Raw genomic sequence first — 21,667 nt, 5'->3', positions numbered from 1 at the left:
TCTGTATAAAAATCACTCCACTTAATCCTTTTGGTGGTGTGCTTCTAACTACTTTCACTCTGGCACTGATTGAAATTGATGTAGATGCTCAAATAAACTCTTGAAAATTTTGTTTCTCTTAGATAGGGATGTCCACTATCACCACTTTTATTCAACATAGTAAAGAAGTTCTAGCCACAGAAGTCAGAGAACAAAATAAATAAAAGTCATCTAAATCGGCAAGGAAGTAGTAAAACTTTCATTATTTGTAGATGTACATGATGCTATACATAGAAAACCTGAAAAAGTTCACCAAAAAACTGCTAACCTGATAAATGAGTTCAGTAAAGTTGCATGATACAAAATCAATATACAGAAATCTGTTACATTTCTATACACCAATGATGAAGCAGCAGAAAGAGAAATTAAGGAATCAATCCCATTTACGATTGTACCAAAAACAGCTATCTAGGAGTAAAGCTAACCATATACACAATGGAACATCTATCTATCTATAAACCATATAATCAGTGGAATATCATTCAGCCATAAAAAGAAAGAAAGCTTGCCATTTGCAACAACATAGATGGATTTAGAGGATATAAAGCTAAGTGAAGTAGGTCAGAGAAAGACAAATACCTTATGATTTTACTCATATGTGGAATTTAAGAAACAAAGCAAATGAACAAAAGAAAAATTTAAAAAGATGAGTAAGACCTAAAAATTTAAAAATTTAAATTTAAAAATTTAAAAATTTAAAAATTTAAAAAAAAAAAAGACTCTGAACTATGGAAAGCAAACAGATTGTTACCAGAGTTGGAGGTTGAGGGGAATGGGTGAAACAGGTGAAGGGGATTAAGAGTATATTTATCTTGATGAACAAAGAGTGATATGTAAAATTATTGACTTACTGTATTGTATACTGAACCTAATATAACACTGTATGTTAACTACACTGGAATTTAAAGAAAGTGAAAAGCAACTGGTGAACTTTTTAAAGAAGATGGTATTTTTTAATTTTTAAAAAGTTTTATGAGAGAGTTCCAGTTAACGTACAGTATGGTATTAGTTTCAGGTATAGAGTATAGTGGTTCAGCACTTCTATACATCACTGGTATTCATCACAACAGGTACACACAGGTAATTGGTTTTTTCAAATTTTCTGTTTCTTCCTAATTCAGTTTTAGGAGGTTACATGTTTCTAGGAATTTACCAGTTTTTTTTAGGTTGTCCATTTGTTAGTACATAATTTTTTTATAATATTCTCTTACAACTGTTTGTATTTCTGTGGTGTCCCTTGTTATTTATCACCTTTCATTTTTGATTTTGTTTATTTGAGTCCTCTTTGATTCTTTTATCTTTTTTTATGAGAGTGGCTAAAGGTTCATCAGTTTTCTTGATCTTTTCATTGAACTGACTCCTGGTTTCATTGATGTATTGTTTTTTTTTTAGTTTCTGTTTTCTTTATTTCTGCTCTAACCTTTACTATGTCATTCCTTCTACTCAGTTGGGGTTTTGTTCTTTTTCTAGCTCCTTTAGGTGTAAGACTGTTATTTGAGACTTTTCTTCCTTCTTGTGGTAGGCCTATACTGATGTAAACTTTCCTCTTAGAACAGCTTTTGCTGTATCCCAAAGATTTTGGATCATTTTTTTCTTTTTCATTAGTTCTCTATGTATATTTTATTTTCTCTTTGAATTCTTGGTTGACCCGTTGTTTAGTAGCATGTTATTTAATCTCCATGTATTTGTGCTCTCTCCAGATTTTTTCTTGTGGTTGTTTTATTTTTTCATAGTATTGTGGACAGAAAAGATGCCTGGTATGAATTTAATCTTTTTTAATTTGTTGAGACTTGTTTTATTATAATATGTGACCTGTTCTGGAAAATGTTCTGTTCCAGAGAATGTGCACTGGAAAGAACATGTATTCTGCTGTTTCAGGGTTGAACGTTCTGAGTATATCTGAATTTATCCATGTGGCCCAGTGTGTCATTCAAAGTCTCCATTTCCTTGTCAATTTTCTTTTTGGAAGATCTGACCGTTTGTGTAACTGGGTTGTTAAAATCCCCTACCCTTGCTGTATTACTATCCATTAGTTCTTTTCTATTTGTTATTAAGTGTTTTAATGTATTTGAGAGCTCCCATGTTGGGCTTATAAATATTTACAATTGTTATATCTTGTTGGGTTTTCCCCTTTATGATGATATACTGTTTTTCTTTGTCTCTTATTAGTCTTTGTTTCAAAGTCTCTTCTGTCTGATAGAAATATTTCTCCTCTGGTATTTCTTCTCACATCCATTTACATGATAAATGCTTTTCCATCCCTTCCTTTTAAATCTCTGGTATCTTTAAGTCTGAAATGAGTCTCTTGTAGGCAGCAGATAGATGAGTCTTATTTTTTTAATCCATTTCATCACCCTGTGTCTTTTGATTGGAGCATTTAGTCTATTTACATATAAAGTAATTATTGATAGGTATATACTTATTGCCATTTTGTTATTTGTTTTATGGTTGTTTCTGTATTTGTGGGACAGGGTGAGCTCTGGGTCCTCATACTTTGCCATTTTCCCCAGATGTCTTGTTTGTCTTCTGACAACTGGCAACACAGTTTTTGGCAAAATTTTGGCAAAAATGTGGAGCAAACAACTCTCATATTTTTGGTTGGAACAGAAAATAGTATAACCACAATGGAAAAAAATTAGTCAGTTTCTTATAAGCATATACTCCATGATGCAACAATTATTTACACTTACATTTTTACCCCCTCTCCAACTGAAGACATGTCCACAAAAAGTTTTGTACAAGAATGTTCCTAGTAGATTTATTTGTAATTAATATTCATAATAACCAGAAATAATCCAAATGCCCATCAGTAAGAAAATGGGTAAAAATATGATACTTAAACAGTAGAATACTCTAGGATTCTTTGTGAGCTCATGGAATTATATATTTAAACTTGTGTATTTTATTAAATGTAAATTTTATGTTGAAACAAAAAGACTAAACCTAGGAGAACTGGTGGATTAATGGTCTGTTTTCTGGAACCATGTGATGTCTGAAGTTGTGATAGCTTCAGAGCCATAAGGAGAGTTAAACTTACAGGATGTGCTGGCAGAAGTATGGTGTCAACCTTGAACATAAAATATCCAGTCATTTCACTAGCAAAAAGAGTTTATTCAGGAATAGTAGAACAAATACCCCCAAATGCAATTCGGGATATAGAAACTATATCCCAAGTTCATAAGCAAGCCCAGAGAACAAAGGAGAGGAGTGTTATTTTATACAGGAAAGGAAGGATTTGGGAGAGGTTGTTAGGAAAGAAAGTCCATTAGAGAGGAGTGAGAGTTTGGGGTTGTGGTAGCTTTTCAGTGGCTGAGTTGTAATTCTCATTGGTTGTTGTGTTGCTGGAAGGAGAAGATCTTGTTTCCTCCTGCTGAAGTAGTAAAGTAAGCTTCTTCCCATTGGGAAGAACAGTAATATATAAATATATAATATATATTATAAACAACAGTGAGTGGTGGTGTGTGAGATCTCTCCCTTCCAGGCCTCCTATTTCTCTCTTAAAGGAGGTTTTCTGTACTCATTTTCAATGAAAAAGACCAGGAATCTTGATGATACTGAGCCCAATTTTTGAATAAAAATTTAAAACTTTGAATTTTAGAATTCTGGATTCTGAATGCTTTAAAAAACAAACAAACCTGAATTATAAAAAGCAGAAAAGTGCACAGAAACTGTCCTTTTGAATGATTTCCAAAGTAAACCCCCATGTAACCATGAGTATTAAGAAGTAGAACACTTCCAGCCTTTCTCAGGTTATACTATCCTGACTCTTATGTTAATAATTTTCTCTCTTTATAGTTTTATAACCTAAACAAACCTAAGCATGCATCCACTAAATACTAGAGTTTTGCCTCTTTTTAATTTTTTCTGCACTTTATGTTTAGAATAATTTTATATGCTTTTGTGCCTGGCTTCTTTCATTTGCACAGTCTGTGTTTGATGTTCACCTGTGTAGAATATATATGTAGGTCCTTTTGATTGCCGTATAGTGCTAGTTTCATTGTGCCACAATTTGTGTCATCATCTGTTTTAATGGACATTTGGTTTTTTTCTAGGTTTCATTTGGGAATACTACTGTTATTAACAGTAATATTACAACAGAAATCTCTTGGTGTACTTGTACTAGCATTTCAGTTGAGTATATTTCAAGTAGAGGAATTGTTGAGTCATAGTATATACAGATCTTTAACTTAAGTAGATAATGCTCATTTTTTTCTAGCGTGAACATGCCAGTTTGCAGCACAGCTTGTTGCTTCCCATCTTCTTCAAATGTGTTATTGTTAGTCTTTTTGGCTTTCTCATTATTATTTTAATGAATATGTAATATGTATACATGAATATACAAACGGTTCGATAAAAATAATTGGGCAAAAGGTTCAAATACACATTTCACAAAAGAGGATATCCAAGTGGCCTGTCAACTTTTTCTTCTTCTTCTTCTCCTCCTTCTCCTCCTTCTCCTTCCTTTTTTTAAAAGATTTTATTTATTTATTTGACAGACAGAGATCACAAGTAGGCAGAGAGGCAGGCAGAGTGAGAGGGGAGAAGCAGGCTCGCCACTGAGCAGAGAGCCCGATGTGGGGCTCGATCCCAGGACCCTGGGATGCCTGAGCTGAAAGCAGACGCTTTAATCCACTGAGCCACCCAGGCGCCCAGCTCAGTCTTATTTTACAGGGAATTGCCTTTTAGCTTTCTTTGTTTTTTTTTCCCTGCCCTGAGTTATTGAAAATACTCTCTAGCTTTGTTATTTTGCTTTTTCATGTTTAAAGCTTCAGTCCAACTACAGTTAATTTTAGTGTTGCAAAGTTGGGCCCAGGTTTCTTTCTTTCTTTTCTTTTTTTTTTTTACATAAAGTGATCTGGTTGTCCCAGTACCTTTTATTGCAGACGTCTGTTTCTTCGCTGATGAGCAAAACTACCTGTGGTTTTAAATATCTTACATCGGTGGATGTGTTTCTGGGCTGTATTCTGATCTGTTGATTTCTTTGTCTATAATTAATTCAATGCCATAACAGCTTAATTACTGTAGATTTAAAATGTCTTGATATCCAGTAGGTTAAGTCCTCCCATCTTGTTTTTTAAAATTGTTTCTGCTGTTCTTTAAAAATGTTTCTGGCCTTTGCATTTCCATGTAAATTTCTGAATCAATGTGCTTAATTTCACATGCACACACACACATCCCCGCACACACATGTGCACACATACACCTACTTGCTAGGATATATTGATTGGTGTTGCATCTATAGATCAGTTTGGGGGAGAATTTATATCTTTAAAATATTATTTTCCAGTGTATGGTACATATCTGTTTACCTAGGTATTTTTTAGTTTTTCCAATTGTATCTGTATAATGGTTTGCACATCTTTTGCCTAGGCATTTGTTGTGTTTTGATGCTGTTAAGAATGTCTTTAAAATATTTTGTTGCTGATACATAGGTACAATTAATTTTTTATATATTCCTCTACCTAGTAATCATATTAACTTACAGTGATTTCTCTACAAGTTCTTTTGGATTTTCTACATACACAGTTAGAACATCTATATATAAGGAAAGTTTCATATTTCCTTTTCCAATTATTTTTACCTTTTATACTTTTGTTCCAATTTTTTGGTACAGTGTCAAATGAAATTGGTGATAATGGACATCCTTGTTGTGATCATGTTTTGAAAGGAAGGCACTGAAGATTTTAGAATCAAGAGTGTTTCTTCTTCTTTTTTTTTTTTTTTGTTGTTGTTGTTCTTTTTTCTTGTTGTTGTTGTTGTTGTTCTTTTTTTTTTTTTTTTTTTGATTAAAGATTTTTTTTTTTTTAAATTGAGAGAGAAAGCAAGAGATTGGGCGGGGTGAGGGGTGGTGGGTAGGGAAGGAGAGTCCTAAGCAGATGCTGCATGGAGCCCGACGCAGGGCTCAATCTAATGACCCTGACATCACGACCTGAGCTGAAACCAAGAGTCTGACACTTAGCCAACTGCACCCCTCAAGTGCCCCGACTATATTCTTTTTGTATACATCTTTCACGAAATTGGTGCCTTTCAGTTCCCAGTTTGCTGTTTCTTCTTCTTTTTCTTAAATCTTGTGGTAAAATTCATATAACAAAATATAATGTTTTAAAGTGTGCAGTTGGGTGGCATTTTGTGTGTTCATAGTGTTGTATGTCTACCACCTCTGTCTAGTTCCAAAACATTTTATCACCTCCAAAGATAACTCTTGTCCATTAAGCAGTCACTCTTTCTGTCTCCCTGCAGCCCTTTATAGCTACCAGTATACTTTCTATCTCTGTGGACTTGGGATATGTTGGATATTACCTATAAATGGAACCATACTCTGATGACACAAATGGTAAATGTTTTATTCTAGTCCAAGTTTATGAACATCTATTATTTACTTTTTATGTTTCTTTTCTGTTGTTCAGGTTCGGTAATCTCTATTCTGTCTTCCAGTTCATTAATTCTTTTCTGTTTCTGCTATTGAGCTCATAGTTAGATTTTTATTTTGGTCATTATATTTTTACAGTTCTATAGTTCCTACTTGGTTCTTTTTTATATCTTTTATTCTTTGCTGACACTTGTATTTCTTTGCTGTGTTTCTCTCTCTCTCTCTCTTTTGTTTATTTCAAGCTTATTTGCAATTGGTCATTGAAAAATTCTTTTTAAAGATTTTATTTATTTGACAGAGAGAGAGAGATCACAAGCAGGCAGAGAGGCAGGCAGAGAGAGGGGGGAAAAGCAGGCTCTCGAGCCACCCAGGCGCCGCACTCATTGAAATATTTTTTAACATGACTTGTTTAAAAGCTTTGTCAGCTAACTTTAATACATCTGTTGGCTCACTGTTGATATCTTTCAGTTCTTTTACATTCAATTTGAGATCTTCCTTGTCGGTCTGTCTTTCTTTGTTTCTTAATTTCTAATATTTATTTGAGAAAGGGGAGAGAGGGAGAGAGAGAGAGACAGAGGAGAGAGGATGTGTATGGGAGTTGGGAGGAAGGGCAGAGGGAGAGAATCTTCAAGCAGACTCCCTGCTGAGTGTAGAGTCTTACTGTTCCATCGCGTGACCAATGAGGTCGTGAGTCGTGATCTCAGCCAAAACCAAGAGGTGAACAGTTAACTGACTGAGCCACTCATACGCCCCAAGATCTTCCCTATTCTTGGTTTGGATAGTGATTTTCTATTGAAGCCTGGACATTTGGGAGTATAATGTTATGAGACTGTGTTTCCTGTTCTGGCTTTTCCTGACATTTCTGGCACAGGAAAAAGGGGAAATGCTACCTCATTATTGCCAGGTGGGGGCAGAAGTCCAGGTTCCCCAGTTGGCTTCTGTTGACACCTGAGTTGTGGGAAATCATCATCATTGCTGGGTGGCATGGAGTTTTGGCTCCTCATGTGGTCTCCACTGTCATTCCCTAGAAAGAATAGCCTTGTTACTGTTGAGTGATAGTGCCAGACTTGTCTCTCTACTGATGGTTATGATGGTACTTCAGCATGGTGAGGTAGGTGTTTTTCCTTTCTCTTGTTAGGGGTGGAAGTTCGGGTGTCCAAGTAGTCTCCCCTGATATTGCAGAAGCGTGGGGCTGCATTTCTGCTCAGCAGGGATGAGAGTCCCAGCTTTCTAGTTGGCCTTCTTGTATACCATCCAACCAGGATATTAGGGTACCTCATTCAGTCTGGCCTTTGCTGGCATGGTTGGTGGTGGAGTCATAGTGTTTTCTGTAGTATTTTCCTGGAGATCGTTATTGTCTAAAACATTTTTGTCTTGCTACTTGCTTGTTACTTTGACTAGAGAGCAGACTTTTGTTAAGGCATTTTTTCCCCCCATTCAGAACCCATTGCTAGCTTCTTCAGCTCCAGGTTGGAGATCTTGTATTAAAAGATTACCCTGGGAACCCACCGTCTGTCAATTCTTATATCCTGAGGTTATTAGCTGGTTTGCCTCTGGTCTCCATTTTTTAGAGGAGAGGTGTTATATATGTCCTGTACGCGCGCGTGCACACACACACACGCCCCATTCAGGACTTTTATTTGTATTAGTGGTATTAATATGGAAATGTACCTCTGCTTCATCATCCCAGAAGTAGAAGTCTTATTCCAAAAGTTTTAAGTTGTATTATCAATTATCATTTACTTCTGGATATTTTCTGATTTCTATTGTGACCTTCTCTTTAATTCATGTTATTTAGAAATGTCTTCTTTCTAAGCATATGTAGCTTTTTCTGTTACTTTTTTTGTTTTGACTTTTTGTATATTAACTCTGTATCGTAAAGCCTTGCTATAATTGCTTATCATTCCAGGAGAATTTTTTTGGGGGGAGGGGGTCTTTACACATACTGTCATGTCATCTACAAAGAAAAATGGTTTTATTCCTTCTGTATTTACATGCCTTTTATTTTATTTTTTCTTACTTCATTAGCTAAGACTTCCCACTATGATGTTAAAAAGGAGTGGTGAGAGGAGACAGTCTTTTTTGTTCTTGATCTTAGAACATTTCTACTTTCTCTCCACTAAATACAATGTTAGCTGTAGATTTTTTTATAGATGTTCCTTATCAAGTTGAGAAAGTTCCTCTCCATACCTAATTTGTTGAGTTGTGTTGAATTTTGTCAAATGCTTTTTCTGCATTTATTGATAAGATTGTGTGATTTTTTTTGCTTTAGTCTCTTCATGTAATAGATTGCATTAATTGATTTTTCTAATGTTCAACCAGTCTTACTTGCTTGGAATAAATTCTACTTGGTCATGGTGTATAAATCTTTTTATACATTGTTGGATTCGATTTGCTAATATTTTGTTGAGGATTTTTGCATCCATAAGCTTTTAAGAGATATTATTCTTAGCTTGGGGCCATTCAAAACAAGGCTGCAGGCCAAATTTGGCTTATGAGTTATAGTTTGTCAGCCTCTTTCCTAGAGATTACAATATGCATTCTTGATTTATCAAAGTGTAATATTTGTTGATACTTTTAGCCTTTTTCCATATAGTACAAGGGCTCTATAAGAAAAAAAATGGAATTAAAAACTGGCTCAAAGACCTTAACAGGCATCTCACCAAAGAAGATACATAAATTGCAGATAAGCATATGAAAATCAGATATGCAACATCATATGTTATTAGGGAATTGCAAATTGAAACAATGAGATACTACTACAAAACTATTAGGATACTACTACAAAACTATTAGGACAACACCAAATGCTGGTGAAAATGTGGAGCAATAGGAACTCTAATTCATTGGTTTTACCATACAGCCCAACAACAGCACTCTTTCATAGTTACCCAAATTACCTGAAAATCTATATCCGCACAAAAAAACTGCACATGAATGGCGATAGCATCTTTATTCGTAATTGCCAAACCCTGGAAGCAATAAGATGTACTTCAGCAGATGAATGGATAACTGTGGTTTATCCTAACAGTGAAGTATTATTCAGCCCTAAAAAGAAGTGAGCCATCAAGCCAGGAAAAGACATGAAGGAACCTTAAGTGCATATTACTAAATGAAAAAAAGCCATTCAAAAGGGATACATATTATAGGATTCCACCTTTATGACATTCTGGAAACATTAAAACTATAAAGACATTTAAAAAATTAGTGGTTGCCAAGGGTTAGGAAAGAAGAAGAGATGAACAGGCAGAGCACAGAGGATTTTTAGAGCAGTGAAATTATTCTGTATGATACTATAATCACAGAATACATAACAACACACATTTGTTAAAACCCACAGAATGGGGGCGCCTGGGTGGCTAAGTGGGTTAAGCCTCTGCCTTTGGCTCAGGTCATGATCTCAGGGTCCTGGGATCGAGTCCCGCATCGGGCTCTCTGCTCAGTGGGGAGCCTGCTTCCTCTCTCTCTCTCTCTGCCTACTTGTGATCTCTCTCTGTCAGGTAAATAAATAAAATCTTTTTAAAAAAAACCCACAGAATGCACAATACCAAGAGTGAACCTTAATGTACATTATGGACTATGAGTGATAATGACATGTCAGTGTAGGCTCATCATCTGTAACAAATTTACCACTCTGCTGTGGGATGCAATAGTGAGGGAGGCTGTACCCGTGTGGAGGCAGGAGGTATATAGGAACCCTGTACTTCCTGCTCAATTTTTATGTAAACCTAAAACAGCTCTAAAAATGGAAAGAACACATAACAGAAACTCTACATGACCTGAAGAATCTAAAATACTTAACATAAAATATGCTGAACCTTCCTATAGGATAACCATGGAAGAATGCAGATAGAGAGGGAAAATTCGCATTACTCAAAACACTCTAAAAAAGGGTTTCTCAACCTTTGCACTACTGACCATTTAGACCAGATAATTCTTTGGACAGGGTGGGGGTGCCTATCTTGTACATTGTAGAATATTTAGTAACATTTCTAGTCTCTACCCCTTAGATGCCAGTAGAACCACCCCCCACCAAAAGGAAAAACAAAAGTTCTCCACATTTGTACCCTAGGGGGGCAAAAATCACTTCCAGCCCTCTTTTGAGAATCATCCCTCCATTGAGAATTCGATTTAAAAGAAGGGAAGCAGGGAAATAAAATAGAACATAAATAAGTAGGGAAATAGGAAGAGTAAAGCCATAGACTTAGATACATGGATAGTTACATTAAATTATATACAGTAATGCTTCAAATAATCAGAAATTTAAGAGAAAAATATAACCAACTATATAACTTTTTATAACAGATTTTTAAAAGGGAAGGGCATAAAGGTTGAAAGAAAAAAAGCAAAAACATAATTAAACACTAATCTAAAGACTGATAACAGAACTACACTAATATTAAATAAAGTAGATTTTAAGACCAAAAAAAAAACAACAAAAAAAACCCCAATAGAAACAGTTCTAGAGATGAAAAAACGCATTTGTAAAGATAAAAAAAGGCATTTGTAAAATTTGTAAATATAAAGATATATCTAGAAAACAATTTCCAGTAACTAGAAAATACACATTCCTTATAAACATACACTTAACATTTATAAATACTGACCACACACTGGGTATTTCAAAAAATCTAAAACATTTTTAAAAACCAAAATTACACAACTATTTTTCTGACCAAAGTGCAATTAAACTAAAACTCAAAACAAAAAAAGTAACAGAAAAAGCTACATATGCTGACTTATAAGCCATTTCTTTATTTATTTTAAGTCTATATATGTTAAAACTCCCCAAGATACTATTTTATGCAGTCAGTATTCAATTAGAATTATGCACATATTTCCAGTTTTCATTTATCTTTTGTATTGTCCACATCTAAGATAAATTTTCCTTGTGTATGAAGGAGTCCTTTATTGTTTCTTTTATTGTGCATCTTCTGGGATGAGTGTGTTTTGTTTATCTGAAAATGTCTTTATTTTACCAGTATTCTTGAAAGATTTTTATTATTATTATTATTATTATTATTTTGCTGTATTTATAGAATGTTAGTTTGGCAGTTATTTTCTTTCAGCACTGTAAAGGTAATATTACATGTGTTCTGACTTTCACTGTTGAAGTCTGTTTGTGTGTGTGTGTGTGTTTAAGATTTTATTTATTTGAGAGAGTGAGACAAAAAGTAGAGAGGATGAGCAGGGGGAGAGGGAGAAACAGGCTCCCTCCTAAGTAGGGAGCCAATATGGGGCTTGATCCCAGGATCCTGGGATCATGACCTGAGTCGAAAGCAAATGCTTAACTGACTGAGCAACCCAGGCGCCCTAAGTCAGTTCTTTTTGTTGCTTTTTTTTCAAGGCACTTTGGTTCTTTAACTGGCTGATCTTAAGATTTTCCCTTTTTCTTAATAAAATCTTAAGATGATGTTCTTAGATGTGGATTTCTTAATGGGATGTATGTGATTTCTTTTTATTTATGTGCTTGTGGGTTATAGAACATTTTTGGGGGAAGTTGGCAAGTTTTTGGGGGGAGGGCAGGTATTGTTTCTGTACTGTTCTCTCTCCTTTCCTTCTGGGATTCCAATGGCATATCTGTTAGAATGACATTTTAACTTTATTCTTTGTATTTCTTTCCTTTTTTGTATTTTTCTTATTTATCTATTTATTTTTATTTAAATTCAAGTTAGTTTACATTTAATATAGGATTGGCTTCACTAGAATTTAGTGATTCATCACTTAAAAGTAACACCCACTGCTCATCCCAACAAGTGTCCTCCTTAATGTCCATCACCCATTTAACCAGTCCCCCACCCACCTGCCCTCTAGCAACCCTCAGTTCTCTATATTTGTCTCTTATGCATTGTCTGCCTCTCTGTTTTTTATTTTTTCCTTTCCTTCCCCTGTGTTCATCTGTTTTGTTTCTTAAATTCCACATATGAGTGAAACCATATGATACTTGTCTTTCTCTGACTTATTTCATTTAGCTTAATACTCTAGTTCTCTCCATGTTATAACAAATGTCAAGATTTCATTCTTTTTTTTTTTTTTTAAAGATTTTATTTATTTATTTGACAGACAGAGATCACAAGCAGGTAGAGAGGCAGGCAGAGAGAGAGAGAGGAGAAAGCAGGCTCCCTGCTGAGCAGAGTGCCCGATGCGGGGCTCCATCCCAGGACCCTTGGATCATGACCCGAGCTGAAGGCAGAGGCTTTAACCCACTGAGCCACTCCGACTCCCCCAAGGTTAGTTCTATTTTTAACTTTTTGAGGAAACTCCATACTGTTTCTCTGTACTAGTTTGCATTCCCACCAACAGTATTAAAGGGTTTCCCTTTCTCCATATCCTCTCCAACATTTTTTGTTTCCTGAGTTAATTTTAGTCATTCTGACATGTGTAAGGTGGTGTCTCATTGTGGTTTTGATTTATAGTTCCTTGATGATGAGTGATGTTGAGTATCTTTTCATGTGTTTATTAGCCCTCTGGATGTCTTCTTTTTGAAAAGTATATTCTTATCTTCTGCCCATTTCTTAACTGGATTATTTGTTGGGTATTGAATTTGTAAGTTCTTTACAGATTTTGGACACTAACCCTTTATCTGTTATGTTATTTGCAGATATCTTCTCTCATTCCAGTGGTTTTCTTTTAGTTTTGTTGATTGTTTCCTTCACTGTGCAGAAGGTTTTCATCTTGATGAGGTCCCAATAGTTCATTTTTGCTTTTATTTCCCATGCCTCTAGAGACATGCCTAGGAAGAAGTTGGTGTTGCCAAAGTCAGAGAGTTTGCTCCCTGCTTTCTCCTCTAGGATTTTGATGGTTTCCTGTTTTACACTTAGGTGTTTCATCCATTTTGAATTTATTTTTGTGTATGGTATAAGAAAATGGTCTAGTTTCATTCTTCTGCATATTGCTGTCCAATTTTCCCAGCACCTTGAAGAGACTCTTTTTTCCATTGGATATATTTTTTTTTGAAGTTTTTTTTTTTTAAGGTTTATTTATTTATTTGAGAGAGAGAGAGCACATACATATGCTCATAGAGGAGCAGAGAGAGAGAGAAAGAAGGAGAGAAGCAGACTGTCCACTGATCATGGAGCCTGAAGTGGGCTTGATTCCTCAACGTAGATCATGACCTGAGCCAAACCAAGAGTCAGATGTTCAACTGATTGAGCCACCTAAACCTCCCTCCACTGGATATTCTTTGTTGCTTTGTTAGAGATAGTTGGCCATATAGTGTTGGGTCCTTTTTTCTTGTATTTTTCATCCTTATTTCTCTTTCTACTTCAGCTTGAATATATTCTTTTAACGTATCTTCTAATTACTTCTTTAAGCTATGTCTTATGTAGGCTATTATACTTGCTCATTGAGGGTTTTTTTTTTTATTATACTTTCTCATTTGGTTTGTAGAATTTTTCAGTTTTAGAGATTTCCTTTGGTTTCTTTTTATGGTTTCTTATTCTCTCACAAAATTCTAAACCTTGTTTTCTATTGTCTTGTACACAATAATAAGAAAATTTCTTTTAGAATCATTCTCTAATAACTCTAATAGTGAGGCCCCTTTGTCTATTGTCTTTTTGGTTCTTGTGACTTTAATTCATGTCACTTTATATTCACTGGGCTTGAGTTTTAAAATTTAAAAAATTATTGCGTCACATTTATTTGTAAAATTGTTTTTAAGAGCAAGTTGCAGCCTATTCTAGTATCATTCGTCTGAATTATCCTTGTTAGGAATAATAAGGCTTAAACCTTTAAAGTCTGTATCCAAAATGGAGGGGGTGTTCACCAGGGCTTCTTGACTCCTTGCTGGTCTAATCTGTGTATCTTTGAATTTGAAGACTGTCAGAAGGCATTCAGTCTTCCAGCCACCTCTCTGGAACTGGCAGATGCCTGTAGGGGAATAGTGGTTCTAAATCCAAGTTTCATCTTTCTGCATCCATAGCCTCTCCTGTTCCCATTTCAGTGAATATTTATTCTCTTGTTAGTTTTCCAGTGTCTTCAAGCAGATTATTAAAACACATGTCTAGCTTTTCTTGTCCTAAACAAGAGGCTTTATCTAAATTACCTTTTCCTCTAGTACTGGAAGTGAAGACTATCTTCAGATTTCTTGGTGTAAGAGATTGATAATACATTTCCCATGGCGTTTAAGGTAACTGGGGTTTTTGTTTTTAACCAAAAGCGTCTTTATGTAATTCACATAAAAGATACAAGTTTTTTCCTTGTAAGCTTAAATATAGAATTGTGGAACCACATTTGAAGGTCAGAGAAAGAATTGAGTTTTATGAGGCCTTTCTCTATGTTACTAGCTATCTCTTTGGAGGATACTATATTTTCCAAGATTATCATTGATAAATTAATCAGTACTGAACCAGAAAACTGAATTTATGTGCAAACCACCTAAAAACAGATACAAAATTTATCCTGACCTTGCCAAGAGTTTTGGAAATGGACAGATAGTTTTCTGTGATTCTGAAATATTCCTAGAGGAGAAAAGTCTGAAAATGACTATTGGCATATGCAACCCAGGAGTTCATAACTTTGAGTTAAGAAGATCCTGGAGGGCAGTACACCTGTGTTTATAATGGAACTAGAATTGGCAATGAGGTTGTGAAAATTAATAATGAGAAGCCTCATTAAAATGGAGTTGGGAGATGTAGCACGGGGAGCTCTCACTTCTACCACTCATAGTCAATTGTAGACCCAACAGGAAGATATGTACTTCATCTTGCACCTGGATGCTCCTTTACTATCCCATCTGGAGGAAGAAACTTTTTTTTTTTTTTTTTTTTAAGGTTAATGAGGTAGTGGTGGTGGTGATTGAGAAATGGATATGCTGCAATTAGTCCTGGAAAGCACTTGTAGATTTTAGTGCAAAAAGGGGAAGGATTTAAATCATTTTTAACCGTGTTTTCCTAAAATGTCCAGGTCTTAGTGAATTTTATCTGCATGGGGACTGAACTTCCATTTTAAAGTAGGAGTTAGAATATTTACTGTCAACTGGAATAAAAAAGAAAAAAATTATTCATTTTATCTAGAAAATCTTTGTTTCATTAGTAGTGGGACTAAAGGATATCTCTTGGTTGTTTCTTATGTAGTTTTAGCTTTTAGCTAATTAAAGTTAAAACCTTATAATACCTTTTGGGGGTATTATTAGAAAATATGAGGTAAGTTTATTGTATGTTTCTATCTTCTAAAAATTAATTTGGATAAAAAAGCAGAGCTGGGGCGCCTGGGTGGCTCAGTGGGTTAGGGCCTCTGCCTTCGGCTTGCGTCATGGTCCCAGGGTCTTGGGATCGAGCCCCGAGTTGGGCTCTCTGCTCCGTGGAGAGCCTGCTTCCCCTCTCTCTCTCTGCGTGCCTCTCTGCCTACTTGTGATCTCTGTCAGATAAATAAATAAAATCTTAAAAAACAATGCAGAGTTAAAATTACATGCCATTTTTATGATCCAGTTAATTAATTCCCTGACAAGTAAATACTTTTGATAGGATAATGTTGTGGCAGCTGTTACAAACAGTGCACTGTTGCACATTCAACATGAGTAAGAAGTAAAGTTTTCGTGGAAGACGTTGTCCCTTGTATTAAAATGTGATTTGACAGGAAACCAGAGTAACTTCAATTTTAGTTTAAAAGTCTTCTTAGGTAGTATTTAATTTGAAATTTGATGGTTGGTTTTCATGTGCTAAAGATCTTGTAGTAGGAAAAGGTATTTCATGATGACTCATGACTAAGGGAAATGCTATTAGGAAAAGATACATGTAATAGTCTTGACAAAGATTAATGAAGCTAAAGGGGAGAGAATTATTTTGATGAAAACTTTTGTCTTTATTTACAATAAGAACACTGTCATCGTTTTTTAAAAATTCTACATATAATAAACATTTAGTTACTTTCATAATTCTGAATCAGTGCTTTTGGGGATAGCTGAGGTGAGTTACTTTCCTTTTCTTAGCACAGTGCATAACACATAGGTGATTAACATCTTTGTGTTGACTGATTTCTCATCTGAGTCTGCAGTCTACCTTGTGTCAAATAAAAGACGCTTTGTAGCATTAATCACATAGTTAACTTGCTGAAGATCGTCTTTGTGAAGATTATCATTTTCTCCAACCACTTGTCAAGTGCTAAATGGCTTTTCTCTGATTTCAGAGTATAGATTTTGTACTAGGATCATTCTGTGATGTTTACCCCAGTAGCTTCAGGAAATATCCATGGTTTATGAATCCGCGAGTACCTGAACTAGAAAAGTCAACAATTCTAGTTAGGTTAATACTTGATGTGATGTTGAGGGTCACAGAAACTTTGTGTGGAGAAGAGAAAATGTGTTAAGGTGCAATTCAACTTTGTTCATTTTGTTTGATGAACAATTAAAAAATCTGAAAATTTGGGTTTTGTTATAGAAAGGATAGACGAATAATAAGAAGGGATAAAAAGAATAACACTGAAGGAGTTTAATTCATCGCTAACTAAGTGCATTTCTCTGCAGGTATAATTTGGCATCCTGAGAGTCTGTCTTAGCAAGAAGGAAGTGGAAAATACCCTTGAAAAGAAAACTAAAACAAAAAGGAAGCCAAAGTTACTTTTACATGGTTAATTGCTCACTTGCCAATATGGACACTTTTCCCACGATTTTTCCTTCTGGTGGAGACGGTGGGCTGACAGATTCTCAATCTGAGTTTCAGAAAATGTTAATTGATGAAAGGTCACGATGTGCACATCATAAAACTAACTATCAGACTCTTAAAGCTGAACATACAAGGTAAATTGCTTAAATTTGGAGGTAAGGGGCTTTATTAAGAAATTATTTTTGTCTGGACATTTGCGCTGGAACATACAGTATAATTTTGTTAGTTTGCAGTATATATATTTAAAACTTCCTTAATACAGTGAAATTTTTGCTTTAAAATTATTTTATTTAAAATTAAACATGGTCTCAAGTATGCTATGAATTTGTAAGTCTTGCTTTGAAAGTAGCAAAACATATAAAATTAAATGTATCTAGGTGGTTAAGTGTGTTTTTCCTTACCCCTAAGTAAAATTGTATTAATAAAATAGTGTTAATAATTAAACTCCATAAAGAAAAGAGGTTTATGAATTTAATGGAGTGTATGAAATTGGTCTTGTTCTGTAGTGTTGGTTGACTTTACATTAAATAATGCAGTTGGCAAAGGAAATCCTTAACATTGAATTTTTTCTTTTTTAAAAAATCAGATTGCAGGATGAGTACATAAAGTCACAACATGAACTAAAGCGCCTGTTAAATGAAAAGCAGACTGACCAGGAAAAATTTCATATGCTTCTTGAAGAGCTAAGAGGGGAATTATTAGAGAAAGCTAAAGACTTAGAAGAAATGAAACTGCAGGTAAGAAAATATATTTCATTTAATACTCTCGGTGGAAAAAGTTTTCCTCTGCTCTTCAAGGTCCTTCTAAACCAGACTAAGAATCAAATTGGCATGAGATAGATTAACAAGAGAAAATAAAATTAATTTTGGAAGTATGCAGAATCCACACAAACATCACAAACATGAAATTGCAAAGATAGGGAACAATAGGCTTGTATGACATCCTGAGCTAGGGAGACAGGCAGAGTCTAGGGATACAAAGGGAAAGAAGATCATTAGCAGGATGGTTGGAGGAGATATTTGGAAAACAAATGTTGCTCTGTTAAAAGCAGATAGATTTCTTAGATAAATAGATTAATAGCTCTATTCTTGATGTAGGCTCTCCTTTCCAATTAAATTAAGGCAGTTGAGAGGGAGGTAAAGAGCTTTTCCTAAATCTGCTGGGTTTTGATTGCTTTTACCTCAAAGTAATCTTCATGCCAAAGCAACATATCCCAAGAAGGGAAGGCCTGCCTTTTGCCCCTGTGGTACAAAAAAAAAGTGTCAGATGTTGGTAAATTTGGCAAATTCTGCCTATATTCGTAATGAATATTTTGCTGTTGTCCATGTGGTATAATTTAATATTCTTTCATATATTCTGGAATACTAGCTACCATGTGGAATTTAGCCATGAAGTTGTTGTTTCATGTAAATTTGTATTAAAGTACCTGTTCTGATTTAAGTATTTCACTATTCAGAATAACTGGGGGAAAGGCCAGTTTGAATTGATGCATATTCAGAGTTAAAAATATTTTTTTAAAGAAAGTTTTACTAATTTTCCTTTAAGTATTATAAGTGAAACTGAGCTAAAAAAGACTGATATTTATTTAAAAAATTTATTTATTACTGTGGTATGGTTGATAAGACTGATAGTTTTTTTAAGGGACTTCTTAAAAGACTATAAAAATAATATGTGCACATAACTTATGTGTGCATTGTAGGGTAAATGGAGTTTCTAAAGCAAAGTATAGTACTGACTATTGTTTCATTTCTCATTTGCCTGGAAAGGGGACCAAAGCTAAACTTCGTGTAGCACCAGTCAAACTTATTATAAATTTCAAATTAGTAGATATTAGCAGTTATATTTTCCTGTATTCATTTAATCTCTAAATGGCACCAGCTGTGTATTTCTGTTTATCTAGTGCTTGGCACAAATGATAAGGTATTTTTAATACTGGAGTCATAAATTGATAAGAGTAAAAAGCTATGTTTTCAAGTCATCTAGTATGACATATCATCCAATTCATGGATTCCTTTCACAGCAGTGTTAGAAGTCAGTTATTCAGTATCTTCTTGAGCTGTTCCATTGTTTGGAAAAGTACCACTAAGCTTAGGTTAGAGCCTGTATGGTGGTGTTTTATTCCTAAGTGTATTTGGGACATTTTAAACAAACAAAAATCTCAGAAATATGAGTTGAATAGGCAAATGTAATGTGAGCCTATAGAATTGGTAGATATATATGTTCTGCAAAAATTGAGAGGCCCATAGAAATGGGAATCTGTGAGTACTGACCCCAAGGAATTCAAAGTATTCTTTTGGCATTGTAGATATAAACACTGTAGTCTTCTTTAGCTTATTGTTTGCATGTGCTTGGTACAAATAAGCATGTCTACTTGTTACTCTGAAAAAACAGAGTAATTATGCTAATATCAGATAAAATTTACTTCAAGACAAAAAATGTCATGTAAGATAAAAAGGTCATTTTTATACAAAAAAAAGGTCAGGTCACCAGTGTTGAAGTGAAGACCTTCAACAAACATCTGTTTTTATGTCTTAGTTTTGTCATGTGGTAAAGAGGATAAAAGTTGTTAACGGCGGTTTTTGTAGGACTAATGAAATAACATGTATATTTTTAGTACAGTGTCTGACACATGTCGATACTCAAAAGTGGTGGCATTTATTCTGTTTGAATGTGTGCTCCATAAGGGCAGGACCTCTTTTCAGTGTGTCTCCAGTGCTCAGGTATATTTGTTTGTATTTATATATTTTATAATATATTAGCAAATATTTGTTGAATGAATGCCTTGAAGAAATAGAATAAATGAATGATTCGTAATTGTTGTTCTCTTCATATGTATAATAGTGTTATTTCTTATCTCATATCTACCTAAAGCTTAAGCATCTTAGAGTCAATGATGTTGTTTCCTATCGGTAATGAGTTAACTTGTGTCTGCCAAAAAAATATGTTGAACTTCTAATGTCTAGTACCTCTTGTTGTTTCCTATCTGTAATGAGTTAACTTGTGTCTGCCAAAAAAATATGTTGAACTTCTAATATCTAGTATCTCAAAATGTGTTTGAAAATGGTCTTTGCTGATGTAATTAGTTAAGATGAGGGTCATACTAAAGGATGATGGGCCCTTAATCCAATGTGACTGGTGTCCTTCTGGAAGAGAACAGAGACAAAGACAGAAGCACAGGGTGAGGGGTGAGGGGTGGGGGACCGAATGTCCTGTCATGACAGAAGCAAAGATTGAAGGGCTGCAGCTGACAAGGAAGAACAGGGATCAGCAGCACACTGCCAGAAGCTAGGATGAGGCAAAGAAGGATCCTTCCCTTTAGGGCGTGTGGCCTTGCGGACAACTTGTTTTGGGACTTCTAGGCTCCAGAACTGTGAGACAATAAATTTCTGGATTTTTTTTTTTTTTTTTTAAGATAGCCAGTTTATGGTGTTTTGTTGTCAGAGCTCTAGGAAACTCATACACCATTCAAAGCCGAATTCCTTTTTGGAACATTTGTCACACAGGATCTTTATTCTCTGCTTCAGTGCTTTCGGTGGGAGAGAACCTCATAAATGTTTAAAGTGATCCAGTTCCATTCATGGATTGGAGTATGTTAAGTATTTTCCCTCTCATGTTGAAATGAAATCATCTTCCATGTAGCCTCTCTTTTGGTTTTTACACTGTTCCTTGGGTCTACACAAAATAACTTTGGACATTTCTCCATGGGGTAACTTTGCCGGTGTTTGCTGACAAATCTAATTTGTCTGGTAAGGTTTCTTTTTTTTCAAGATAAACCATAAGTGGTTTCTCTATGATATTTATCTGGGAAAGTCAAGCTAAAATAAAGATTTATATATTTATATATTCATGTTGGAACCAAATTTAGCTATTTGCTCTATGGGTGTTAGCAATTTATACAAATTGCGAATTGAATAAAATTAATTCAACAAAGTAGAATCAATAATAAAAAATAATAAATGTTTATGAAAGATGATTATTTTCAGATGATTTTCAGTTGAAAGATGATTATATTTCAGATATCAAAGATGATATACATGTATTATCTTTTTTACCTACAAAATGCCTTTTCTGAACTTAGATTTAATATCCCTTTGGCATTTATAGAAAAATGATATCAAAGATAGTCAGTTAAAGAATATTGCTGTGTCACTGCTGTAGTTGTAGTGAATGGAAATAATAATAGTGCCTAACTTAGAGGGTGATGGTAAAGATGAAATGAAACAGTGCATAGAAAGTGTTAGTATAGTGCTTTGATGTAGAAAATGAATAGAACATGTTAGCTATTTTTATATTGTTATTATGTACCATGTTAGCAGAACCTTTTTTTAAAATATGAGTTGTTTGATAATATTTCTGTTACAAATTTTAAAAGTTACTTTACCAAAAATTCATATGCTTTCTTTGTGCCAGGCAATGGAAACTATATAACCCAGTATGTTTCCCATTTTCTTTGGCTGCCAGGAAGCTCAGAACTAAATTTATTATTCAGTTTTTCATTTTTTTAAATAATCTCTGACACAACAATATCTGCCTTCTTAGATTAAAATGTTCTTTGAGGGACGCCTGCGTGGCTCAGTGGGTTAAGTCTCTGCCTTCAGCTCAGGTCATGATCTCAGGTTCCTGGGATCAAGCCTTGCATCAAGTTCTCTGCTCAGCG

General features: G+C 34.7%; 1 protein-coding gene across 4 annotated transcripts in view; it reads left to right on the top strand.

Moving 5' to 3' along the window:
• The window catches only part of CEP83 (centrosomal protein 83), a 132,808-nt gene that overhangs the window by 35,157 nt on the left and 75,984 nt on the right, over window positions 1-21,667 (top strand). For 3 of the 4 annotated variants that reach the window (XM_059186530.1, XM_059186528.1, XM_059186531.1), the window contains exons 2-3: window positions 16,872-17,144; window positions 17,597-17,747. In XM_059186530.1, the coding sequence (XP_059042513.1) occupies window positions 16,972-17,144; window positions 17,597-17,747 (324 nt within the window). In that variant the 5' untranslated portion in view covers window positions 16,872-16,971. Of the gene's footprint in view, window positions 1-12,512; window positions 12,640-16,871; window positions 17,145-17,596; window positions 17,748-21,667 lie in introns of those variants that run through there. The other variant, XM_059186529.1, reaches the window with a different exon arrangement.

The sequence above is a fragment of the Mustela lutreola genome, chromosome 8 (genome assembly GCF_030435805.1).
Source record: "Mustela lutreola isolate mMusLut2 chromosome 8, mMusLut2.pri, whole genome shotgun sequence".
In the NCBI taxonomy this organism is placed as follows: Eukaryota; Metazoa; Chordata; class Mammalia; order Carnivora; family Mustelidae; genus Mustela; species Mustela lutreola.
The sequence above is the reverse complement of the archived record's forward strand: the minus strand, read 5'-3'. Positions and strand labels throughout refer to the sequence as shown.